This window comes from Chiloscyllium plagiosum, chromosome 21 (assembly GCF_004010195.1).
Source record: "Chiloscyllium plagiosum isolate BGI_BamShark_2017 chromosome 21, ASM401019v2, whole genome shotgun sequence".
Classification (NCBI taxonomy): domain Eukaryota; kingdom Metazoa; phylum Chordata; class Chondrichthyes; order Orectolobiformes; family Hemiscylliidae; genus Chiloscyllium; species Chiloscyllium plagiosum.
Genome location: NC_057730.1, coordinates 49482031 through 49493744, shown reverse-complemented (window position 1 = coordinate 49493744; position 11714 = coordinate 49482031). Strand labels below are relative to the sequence as shown.

The window sequence follows — 11714 nt, the reverse complement described above, 5'->3', positions numbered from 1 at the left end:
GCACGAGGTGGCGCCAATGAAGTCATCAATGTAGGGGAGGAAGAGGTGGGGAGTGGTGCCTGTGTAATTACGGAAGATCAACTGCTCTACGTAGCCAACAACGAGACAGGCATAGCTGGGGCCCTTACATGTGCCCATGGCTACCCCTTTGGTCTGGAGGAAGTGGGAGGATTCAAAGGAGAAATTGTTAAGGGTGAGGACCAGTTCGGCCAAACGAATGAGAATGTCGGTGGAAGGGTACTGTTGGGGACGTCTGGAGAGGAAAAACGGAGGGCTTGGAGTACATCCTGTCCCTCAGGATGCCCTCCAACAACTTGCCCACCACTAATGTTAGGCTCACTGGTCTACAGTTCCCTGGCTTGTCCTTATCACCTTTCTTAAACAGCGGCACCACGTTAGCCAACCTCCAGTCTTCCGGCACCTCACCTGTGACTATCGATGATACAAATATCTCAGTAAGAGGCCCAGCAATCACTTCCCTAGCTTCCCACAGAGTTGTGGGTACACCTGATCAGGTCCTGGTGATTTATCCACTTTTATGCATTTCAAGACATCCAGCACTTCCTCCTCTGTAATCTGGACATTTTCAAGATGTCACCATCTATTTCCCTTCATTCTATATCTTCCATGTCCTTTTCCACAGTAAATATTGATGCAAAATACTGATTTAGTATCTGCCCCATCTCCTGCGGCTCCACACAGAGGCTGCCTTGCTGATCTTTGAGGGGCCCTATTCTCTCCCTCGTTACACTTTTCTCCTTAATGTATTTATAAAGACCCTTTGGATTCTCCTGAACTCTATTTGCCAAAGCTATCTCATGTCCCCTTTTTGCCCTCTTGATTTCCCTTTTAAGTATATTCATACTTTATACACTTCTAAGGATTCACTCGATCTATCCTGTCTATACCTGACATATACTTCCTTCTTTTTCTTAACCAAACCCTCAATGTCTTTAGTCATCCAGCATTCCCTATACCTACCAGCCTTCCCTTTCACCCTGACAGGAATATACCTTCTCTGGACTCTTGTTATCTCATTTCTGAAGGCCTCCCATTTTCCAGCCATCCCTTTACCTGCGAACATCTGCCCCCAATCAGTCTTTGAAAGTTCTTGCTTAATACCGTCAAAATTGGCCTTCCTCGAATGTAGAACTTCAACTTTTCGATCTGGTCTATCCTTTTCAATCACTATTTTAAAACTAATAGAATTATGGTCACCGGCCCCAGAGTGCTCCCCCACTGACACCTCAGTCACCTGCTCTAGCAAATTTCCCTGCCAGTATATTAGTCCCCTTCCAATTTAGGAGCAATCCGTCCTTCTTGTACAGGTCACTTCTACCCCAAAACAGCTTCCAATGAACCAAAAATGTGAATTCTTCTCCTGTACACCAGCTCCTCAGCCATGCATTCATCTACTCTATCCTTCAATTCTTGCCCTCACCTGCTCTGGGAGTAATCCAGATATTACTACTCTCTTGGACCTCATTTTTAAATTCCTGCCTAACTCTCTGTGATCTCCTGATGAAGGAGCGTCGCTCCGAAAGCTAGTGTGCTTCCAATTAAACCTGTTGGACTATAACCTGATGTTGTGTGATTGTTAACTTTGTACACCCCAGTCCAACACCGGCGTCTCCGAATCATATCTTTAATGCAGTTTTAAAATAGAGACAAGCAGCTCACCCATTGCCAACTAACCAGCTTTCTGCTGACTTTACATTTGTCAGTCTTTTCGAATTCTGCCAGCGTTGCTCTTGGTTTAGCTGCTGTTCTGACTTTCTTCCTCACTCTTCCACAAATTCACCTGTGGGATTCTTTTTCACTCATGGGATGAGGGAGTTGCTGGCTAGGCCAGCATTTATTGCCTATCTCTAATACACCAGAGGGCAGTTCGATATCAACCACATTGCTGTGGGTCTGGAGTCACATGGAGACCAGAGCAGGTAAGGATGGCAGTTTCCTTCCCTAAAGGACATGAGTGAACCAAGTGGGCTTTCCTGACCACCGACAATGGTTTCATGGTTATCATTAGAATGGACTTGGACCCAGGCCCTCAGCATATTGTCTAGGTCTCTGGATTAACAATACAGCGAAAATACCATCACAGCATTATCACTCGTTTACAAACCTCTGAAAGAGCACACTAGACTTGAGTTTAATAGGTGGGTCCCCCCAACAAGGAAGCTACTGCACTGGATTTGTCTGTCCAAGCCTCTGGGCTCACTCAGCACGTGTGGGACTTGAAGTCCCAACTTTCTGGTTTAAATTTGGGAAAGCTACCAATCCTGTTCGAGCTGTCAGCTGACTGCTCTGGTAGAAGGAGTTTTATGGCCTGTAGATATTTTCCCGTTGATTACACACCCCTGTAGCAGCTGGTACTTGAACCCAGACCTTCTGCCTCAGAGTTAGGGACACTACCACTGTGCCACTCGAGCCCTATCATTATCCCTTCTTCACTTTTAAAAACAATGGGCTGACTATCAGAAACTGTGGCAGGAACAAAATCAAACAGTTAACGAAAACTTGAGAGAAGAATGGAAATCTATTAAACAAAGTCATTTTAGAGCCACACATCACAGAGACAGGCCCTTCGGTCCTACTCGTCCATGTTGACCAAGTTTCCTGAACTAAACTAATCCCATTTCTCGACATTTGGCCCATATCCCTCGAAACCTTTCCTTTGCATGTACATGTTCTTTAAATGTTGTAACAGTACCCACATCTACCATTTCCTCTGGCAGTTCATTCCACATACAAACCACACTCTATCTGAAAAAGTTGCACCTCAGGTGCCTTTTAAATCTTCCTCCTCCCACCTTAAACCTATAGCCTCTAATTTTGGATTCCCTACCCTGGGAAAAAAGACCTTTGTTATTCACCTTATCATTGCCCCTTGTGATTTTATAAACCTCTATAAGGTTACCCTACACCAATGGAAAAACTCCCAGCCTTTCTTTATAACTTAAACCCTCCAGCCCCGGTTACATCTTGTAAATCTTTTCTGAGTCCTCTCCAAGTTAATAACATCTTTCCTATAGCAGGGTGACCAAAACTGTACACCATCCTCCAAAAATGGCCTCATAGACATCCTGTAAAACCACAACATAATATCCCAATTCCAATACTCAATGGTCTGAGCAAGCATGCTAAACACCTTCTCTACCACTCTGTCTACTTGTGATGTCTCTTTCAATGAACTATGTAATCCTAGGTCTCTCTGTTTGACAACACTCCCCAAGGCCCTACTTTTAACTGTGTAAGTTCTACCCTGGTTTGTCTTAACTAAATGCAACATCTCACCTTTATCTAAATTAAACTCCATCTGCCACACCATGGTGCATTGGCCCAATTTTGGTGTCATCAATGCTTCCTTTTGAAACCTGAATAATTATTGCAGAAAATCCTACACCTTTTGAGATTTTTAAATCCAGAGGCGCATGTGACAATAAGTCAAACCAAAACGCTGCACATTTGATTTTTCTGTGGGGCAGTTTTGTGTCCACAGGAAGTGTAACATGCACAGTGTACCTACGGCTGAAGTGAAAGCGAAGAACCAAGGTTTTTGGAAATCTGAAACATAAACCAAAATTGCTGAAGAAACTCAGGAGATCTGGCATTATCTGCAGAACGGGGAAAAAAAAACGAGATAACGTTTTGAGTCCAGTGACAAATGATCACTGGACTCAAAATGTCAACACCGTGTTTCACCCCAGCGAGACCTGCTGAGCTTCTCCAGTACTTTCCATGTGTGTAACCATAGCTGAATCTGCTTTTAAATCTGAGAGTATAACAACTTCAAAATATGTTCTAATTTAATTAATCTCTGATGGTCTGTTACGTCGTCGTTAAGTCTCTCATTCTTATTGAAGCAGTGACGGAATGATCAGCTTCTATTAATATTAGAAGTATTTGCTTCAAGTATTAGTCAACAGATATCCATTTTCTGGGGCAAAGGCCCCCCTGTGGATCATATTGGTTTCTACAGATCTGTATCATGGTGGTGGACACTGCATTCTTGGGTGGCATGGTTGCTCAATGGTTAGCACTGCTGCCTCCCAGTGCCAGGAACCAGGTTCAATTCCAGCCTCAGGTGACTGTCTGTGTGGAGCTTGCACATTCTCCCCGTGTCTGCGTGGGTTTCCTCCCACAATCCAAAGATGTGCAGGTTAGGTAAATTGGCCATGCTAAACTGCCCATAGTGTTCAGGGATGTGTAGGTCAGGTGCATTAGTCAGGAGTAAATGGAGTGTTATAAGGTAGGGAAATGGGTCTGGGTGGGTTACTCTTTGGGGGGTCAGTGTGGACTTGTTGGGCCAAATGACGTGTTTCCACACTATAGGAATTCTAAGTCTCAATGGACACCCCAGTGTGGATGTAACGATGCTGGAGAGGCAGGCAGTCACAATGACTTCCCACTGTGGCCCAATGCTAATGTGGACCTGTTAATGTCCCTCTGATACACCTGTCCCCCCCACCTCTCTGCATGGCATTTCCATAACTCAGAGGCGCAAGGCTGAAGAGCTGCTGGAAGTTTTGAAGCCGCCCCTGAAGAGAGACTGCAACCTAAAGCAGTCAACATAAACGTGGAAAACTGTTCCTCCCCCCCTCCCCACCTGCTCCCACTCCAGGCCACAAAAGCGACAGTGCTATTGATTCTGGCTATTGAGGGAGTGCAGTGCGTGTTCACGAGCTCAATTCCTGGAATGGCGGGACTATCTTATGTTGAAAGATTGGAGCGACTGGGCTTGTATACCCTTGAGTTTAGAAGACTGAGAGGGGATCTGATTGAGACATATAAGATTATTAAAGGATTGGACACTCTGGAGGCAGAAAACATGTTTCCGGTGATGGGTGAGTCCCGAACCAGAGGACACAGTTTAAAAATAAGCAGTAGGCCATTTAGGACAGAGATGAGGAGAAACTTCTTCACCCAGAGAGTGGTGGGTGTGTGGAATGCTCTGCCCCAGAAGGCAGTGGAGGCCCAGTCTCTGGGTTCGTTTAAGAAAGAATTAGATAGAGCTCTCAAGGATAGTGGAATCAAGGGTTATGGAAATAAGGCAGGAACAGGATACTGATTGAGGATGATCAGCCATGATCATAATGAATGGTGGTGCAGGCTCGAAGGACAGAATGGCCTACTCCTGCACCTATTGTCTATTGTCTATTGTGCGGCTGGCACTCTGTATCCAAAATCGCAGACAAAGTTGGCTTTCAGAGGGTTAAATATTCAGGAGACATGCTTAACAAATGCATCGCCTGGATAGAACCAATTGTATCTCAGTCTACACTGCAGACGCAGTTCACACGCCAAGATGGTTCAGGGTAGTCTCTGTATTGGATGAGGGAAAAGATTTGCACCTTCATACATTCCAGTTTAAAATGAAATCCCTTACGCAGAGATGTAATCGCCTGTGTTGTTTAAACTAAGGAGAAAAAAGAATGCCACAATGAAGACAGACTTGCATTTTTATATCACCTTTCAGGATGAGCCAAACCTTACAGCCAACATCAGGAAACAAGACCAATAATTTGTGCTCCCGCAGGAAACAATAAAAACAAAAGGCAACATCATCTGTGTAATCGGTGTTGGTTGACTGATAAATGTTGATTACCACATGAGCCTAGGCTAGCAAGAAACAAATCTAATCTCAAAAGAACAACCTTTTGTAGTTGAAGGGAATGCCTCTCAGATGAAACATTAAGCAAGAGTAAGGAGGTGATGTTGAACTGGTACAAGACACCTATTAGACATCAGCTGCAGCATTGTGTGCAGATCCAGGCACCACACTAAGGACAGGATGGGAACATATTGGAGATGATGCAGAAGAGATAATCATAGAACCCCTACAGTGTGAAGGCTGACCATTCAGCCCACCAAGTCCACGCTGACCCTACGAGGAGCATCCCACGCAGAACCACCCCATCCCTGTGACCCCGCATTTCCCATGGCTGACCCACCTAACCTGCACATCCCTAGAAACAGTGGGTAATTTAGCACAGCCAATCCACCCTAACCTGCACATCTTTGGACTGTGAGAGGAAACTGGAGCAACTGGAGGAAACCCACACAGGCATGAGGAGAATGTGCAAACTCCACACAGACAGTTGCGTAAGGTTAGATTTGAACCCAGGTCCCTGGCGCTACGAGGCAGCTGTGCTAACCATTGAGATACCATGCCACGCAAAATGTACAAGAATGGTTGCAGGGATGAGAAACTTCAGTTCTGAGGATAGATTGGAGAGGCTGGGACCATTCTTCTTGGAGAGAAGGCTGTTAAGAGCAGATTTGACCAGTGCTTTCAAAATCATGGATGAGATAGATTGGGAGAAACTATTCCCATTTGTAAAAGGATCAAGAACGAAAAGGCACTGATTCAAAAGTGCTTTGCAAAAGAAGTAAACATGAAGTGAGCTCCCATGGTATGGAATGCACTGCTTGGAGTGAGGAGGCAGGTACAATTGATGCATTCAAGAGAACATTGGATAGTTATTTAAATAGAACCAATGTGAAGGGTATGGGGAAGGAGATTGATCTAAGGTCATGGTACTCATCTAGACAGCCAGTGCTCGGGCCACAGGTTACACAGGACCGTCTCTGTGCTCCAAAACTTCAGGGAAGCTAAGGTCCCATCTTTTTTTTCTAGTGTCCACACCTCCTTAAAATGGATTCAAGTCTGCTAACTTTGCTGTATTTCCCTGTATTTCCCCTCTCCTTCCTTTATGGAATATTGGTATTATATTTTCTCTCTTTCAGGTGCTGGAACTGTTCTAGAATCTACAGGATTTTTGGAAGATCATCCACTTTGTCTGCAGCCTTATTTTTAGAATTGTAAATTGGGGGCTCCCCGAAACAATAGCTGCTGTGGAACTTCATTGGAGTTAGAATGGTTAGGGTCACAGTGGAAAACAATGGGATCATTTACTGTGGGGTAACTCACTATGGGAGAAAACTGGGGGATGGGGAGTCATTCACTATAACAGTGGGTTATTTACTGTGGGGTCACAGTGGGGTGACAGTGGAGAACAGTGGGATTACTCACTGCGGGAATGGTGGGAAATCAGTAGGATTTCTGATTCTCACGTACTGATGTCTTAAATATTTATAATTCTCAGGCTTGCGACTATTCTTCCTGATATAATTAGCCTCTTCTTTGAATTTGATCCTAATGTTAGCTTTCTTAGTCAGTCTCTGACTATCACTTTTCCAGTGTCATTGTTTCTCTATAGAGTGTGTTTTATTGAAAACTTTGTTTACTTTAAAACAAAATAATCAACAGCATCTGTACCTTTTAAATATTTTCCTAACCAGGGTGGTTAGCCCTGCTGCCTCACAGTGCCAGGGACCCGGGTTCGATTCCAGCCTCAGGTGACCTGACTGTGTGGAGTTTGCACATTTTCCCTGTATCTGCGTGGGTTTCCTCTGGGTGCTCCGGTTTCCTCCCACGATCCAAAGATGTGCAGGTGAGGGTGGATTGGCCATGCTAAATTGCCCCATAGTGTCCAGGGATGTGTCGGCTAGGTGGATTAGCCATGGGAAATGCAGGGTTACAGTGAGTGTCTGGGTGGGATGCTATTTGGAGGGTCAGTGTGGACTTGATAGGCAGAATGGCCTGCTTCCACTCTATAAAGTCTAGCTTCTATAAATCTGTTACCACACATCTCTGGAGCAGGTGTGAAACCAGGTCTCCTGGCTCTGTGATAGGGACACTACCACTGCGCAACAACAGCTCTCTCCACTCCGTACATTTTAATCTATTCTCCCAATCATAATGGGCCAACTTTCCCCTGTTTCCTTTAATAACTGCCTTCACTTACATCAACCATCTGAACTGCTGTTGGGTTAATGCATTCATTCAGTTCTTCTGCGGAAATCAAATTGAATGAGATAAGGACCATGCCAAATCTAGTTTGACCCTGGTCAGAAGCAATAATGTATTTCTCTGATTATAGTTATCCTGTCCTTCAGATCCTAAATCCCTGTGGCCATTGTTAAAAGTAGAGCATTAGTAGATGAAGTTTAAAAATAGAACCCATTTTTAAAAGTGGTGCAGATAAGTTGCTCCACTTACGAAAGGGCAGAAATCTCTTTAATCTTTGATCACACAGCATTGGTACAAAACAAAGACTAGAATCAACCTTAAGGATCAGCAAGAATCTCAGTTTGTACCAGCCCTTTTAAGGTCACGATCAGGTTAATTTAAAAGGCTTCATGAGATTCAGAAGAGATTTACCAGGATGTTGCCGGGTATGGAGAGTTTGAATTACAAAGGAAGGCTGGATTGGCCGGGACTTTTTTCACTAGAGTGTAAGAGGTTGTGAAGGTTTACAAAATCATGAGAGGCATAGATATGGTTGACGGTAGGTGACTTTACACCAGGGTGGGGGATTTCAAAACTAGGGAGCACATTTTTAAGGTTAGAGGAGTGAGATTTCAAAAAGACACAAGGGGCAATTTTCTTTTACTCTATGACTCTATGCCTTTAACAAAGCATTTATTTGTAAGAAACAAGATTTCACATTGGATCAAGCCATGTGTCTGGTTCCTTATTCCAAAACATAAGTTTGCTGATACCATTTACCTGATGATGATTGCTGACTGCCAATTTTTACAAATTAAAGTAATAATTCCACTTCGCTTAGCATAATACTTTTATTAACCAAATACCCTCTTACTTTGGAATGACCTTATTCTTAGCTGTTCATTAGATATTTGTCACCATTTGAAATTCTGTACCTCAGAGGTCTCTGAAAGCTCAGTCATAGAGTCATACAGCAAGGAAACAGACCCTTTGGTCCAACCAAAGGGAGTACAGGAGTTGGGAGGTCATGTTGCAGCTGGACAGGACATTGGTTAGGCCACTGTTGGAATATTGTGTGCTCCTTCCTATCGGAAAGATGTTGTGAAACTTGAAAGGGTTCAGAAAAGATTTACAAAGATGATGCCAGGGTTGGAGGATCTGCGCTACAGGGAGAGGCTGAACAGGCTGGGGCTGTTTTCCCTGGAGCATCGGAGGCTGAGGTTTAGAAAATTATGAGGGGCATGGATAGGATGAATAGACAAAGTCTTTTCCCTGGGGTCGGGGAGTCCAGAACTAGAGGGCATAGGTTTAGGGTGAGAGGGAAAAGATATAAAAGAGACCTAAGGGACAACGTTTTCACACAGAGGGTAGTACATGTATGGAATGAGCTGCCAGAGGATGTGGTGGAGGCTGGTACAATTACAGCATTTAAGAGGCCTTTGGATGGGTTTATGAATAGGAAGGGTTTGGAGGGATATGGTCCGGGTGCTGGCAGGTGGGACTAGATTGGGTTGGGATATCTGGCCAGCATGGACAGGTTGGACCGAAGGATCTGTTTCCGTGCTGTACATCTCTATGACTCTCTGACTCTATAACCAGTCTATGCTGACCATAATTCCAAATTAAACTAGTCTCACCTGCCTGTTCCTGACCAAAACCTTTTCTATTCACGTACTTACTCAAATGTCTTTTAAACATTGTAACTGTACCCACATCCACCACTTCCTCTGGAAGTTCATTCCACACATGAACTACTCTCTTTTTAAAAAAAAATTGCCCCTCATGGCCTTTTTAAAATCTTTGTCCTTTTACCTTACAAATATGCTCTGATTATGTTTATTGTAGAGATCGATAGATTTCTGATCATCCTGGTGTTCAGGGTTATGGGGATAGGAGGTCTTCAAATGTTCAATCAACCATGATCACATCGAATGGTGAGCCGTGCTCAATGGGCAGGATGGTCTATCTGTCTTCCTATATGAAGATTCACCTAGCAAGGTACCAAACACAAAGAGAGACTTAATCAGAAACACACAGAGGGGAAGTCCTGAGGTTGGGGGGAGCGCATACACCTCCAAAAAAGCTCACCTGTCCAATAAGTGAACAGTCTACACATAATGTGGAGGTGCCAGTGTTGGACTGGGGTGGACAAGGTTAAAGATCTCACAACACCGGGTTCTCGTCCAACAGGTTTATTTGGAAGCACTAGCTTTCGGAGTGCTGCTCCTTCATGAAGAAGCAACGCTCCAAAAGATAGTGCTTCCAAATAAACCCATAGGGCCATATCCTGGTGTTGTGTGATTTTTACCTTAGTGTACACATTGTTCCTGTAATGAATCGTCTCTATTTTGACTGATCACTCCCATGAGTCAGGTTGGGAGTTTGATCTCTTCACAAAGGCATTTTGAGGATGTCACTAACGTGTCTCCACTTTTGAGGGATATTTTCCACATTGCTGAGGCCTCTGTTTAACATTTCATATGACAGAGAGCACTGACAGTGTAGACTGAGATGGTCTGCCTTGATCCCAGAGCAGGAATTGAACCTGCTGTCTCCTGACTCCGAGCCAAGAGTCCCACCAATGATCAGCAGCTAAAACCAGTCCTGAAGCAGTGGATGGAAATCAATCCGAAAATTGCATTTCAATTGCCTTGGTCGGAATTGTCTTTGCATTCCCTAAATATTATTCTTGATAATCAGACTCCTTTTTCATTCTGAGCAGGAGAGAATTTTTGGAATTATTAGCAAACTATGGATCCAGGGGGAGTACAGGATCTGCAAGGAATTCACCCACTCCACAAGGATCAGGTAAGTCTCACTTTCTTTTTGGGCTGATGCAAAGTATTCCCAAAGATCTTCATTCAGTGAAATCCATTTTATGGAGAAGCTTTATTGATGGTATTGTACTCACTGTGAGCCAGTTTAAACACATTCTGACTGCTAAAGGTCTGTGCGTTGGCTGAGGCATTGCTGCAGTAACACTTCCTGTGTTCTGAAATAGCTGCTTTAACCAGAAACATAAAATCTGGAGTAGGGAAAGGCCATTCGGCCCCTCAATTATAGCTGATCATCCAACTGAATTCCCTGTTCCCACAATTCCCCCACATCCTCTGATCCCTTTTCTCCCAAGTACTGTGTCTAACTCCTTCTTGAATTCACGTAATAGTTTAGCCTTGGGGATCATCCTAGGGAATATTCTCTGAACTGCCTCCTATGGCATGATATCTTTCCTTAAATAAGGGGACTAAAGCTGCTCACCGTACTCCAGGCATGGTCTCCCCAGCACCTTGTACAGTCGCAGGAAGACTTCCCTACTCTTATACTCCAACTCCCTTGAAATAAGGGCCCACATTCCATGACCCTTCCTGATTACCTGCTGTCCCTGTGTGCTAATTTTCTGTGTTTAATGCTCAAGCAATCCCAAAGTACTTTTGTGTTGCATTTTTTCTGCCTTTAATTTATTTCTCCATTGAAACAACATTCTGTTTTTAGAATCCCTACAGTGTGGAAACAGGCCCTTCGGCCCAGCAAGTCCACACTGAACCTCCGAAGAGTGTCCCACCCAAACCCATTCCCCGGCATTTACCCATGATTCATGCACATAACTTATACAGAGGAGCCTCGATTATCCAAACGAGATTGGCGGGCACTATCTCGTTCGGGTATATGATTATTCGGTTAATTGGTTCACTGCCACTGGTGGGGGTGGATGGGGTTTGGAGTTTTCTGTTCAGTCCGCTCCCCGTTCAGGAGACGAGAGAGCAGCACACAGCGCGCGGGCCCCTGCTCCCCTCCCCCAAGCCATCTGCCCCCACCCACCCTAAACCCCATCCACCCCCAAACCCCATCCACCCCACCCACCCCCAACCGCATCCACCCCCACCCACCCCCAACCCCATTCACCCCCACCAACCCCAAC

General features: G+C 44.6%; 1 protein-coding gene across 5 annotated transcripts in view; it reads left to right on the top strand.

The window, feature by feature from the left end:
- The window catches only part of si:dkeyp-72e1.9 (syntaxin-binding protein 4), a 130794-nt gene that overhangs the window by 60303 nt on the left and 58777 nt on the right, over positions 1-11714 (top strand). For 4 of the 5 annotated variants that reach the window (XM_043712009.1, XM_043712006.1, XM_043712007.1 and 1 more), the window contains exon 6: positions 10518-10603. In XM_043712009.1, the coding sequence (XP_043567944.1) occupies positions 10518-10603 (86 nt within the window). Of the gene's footprint in view, positions 1-9542; positions 9794-10517; positions 10604-11714 lie in introns of those variants that run through there. The other variant, XM_043712010.1, reaches the window with a different exon arrangement.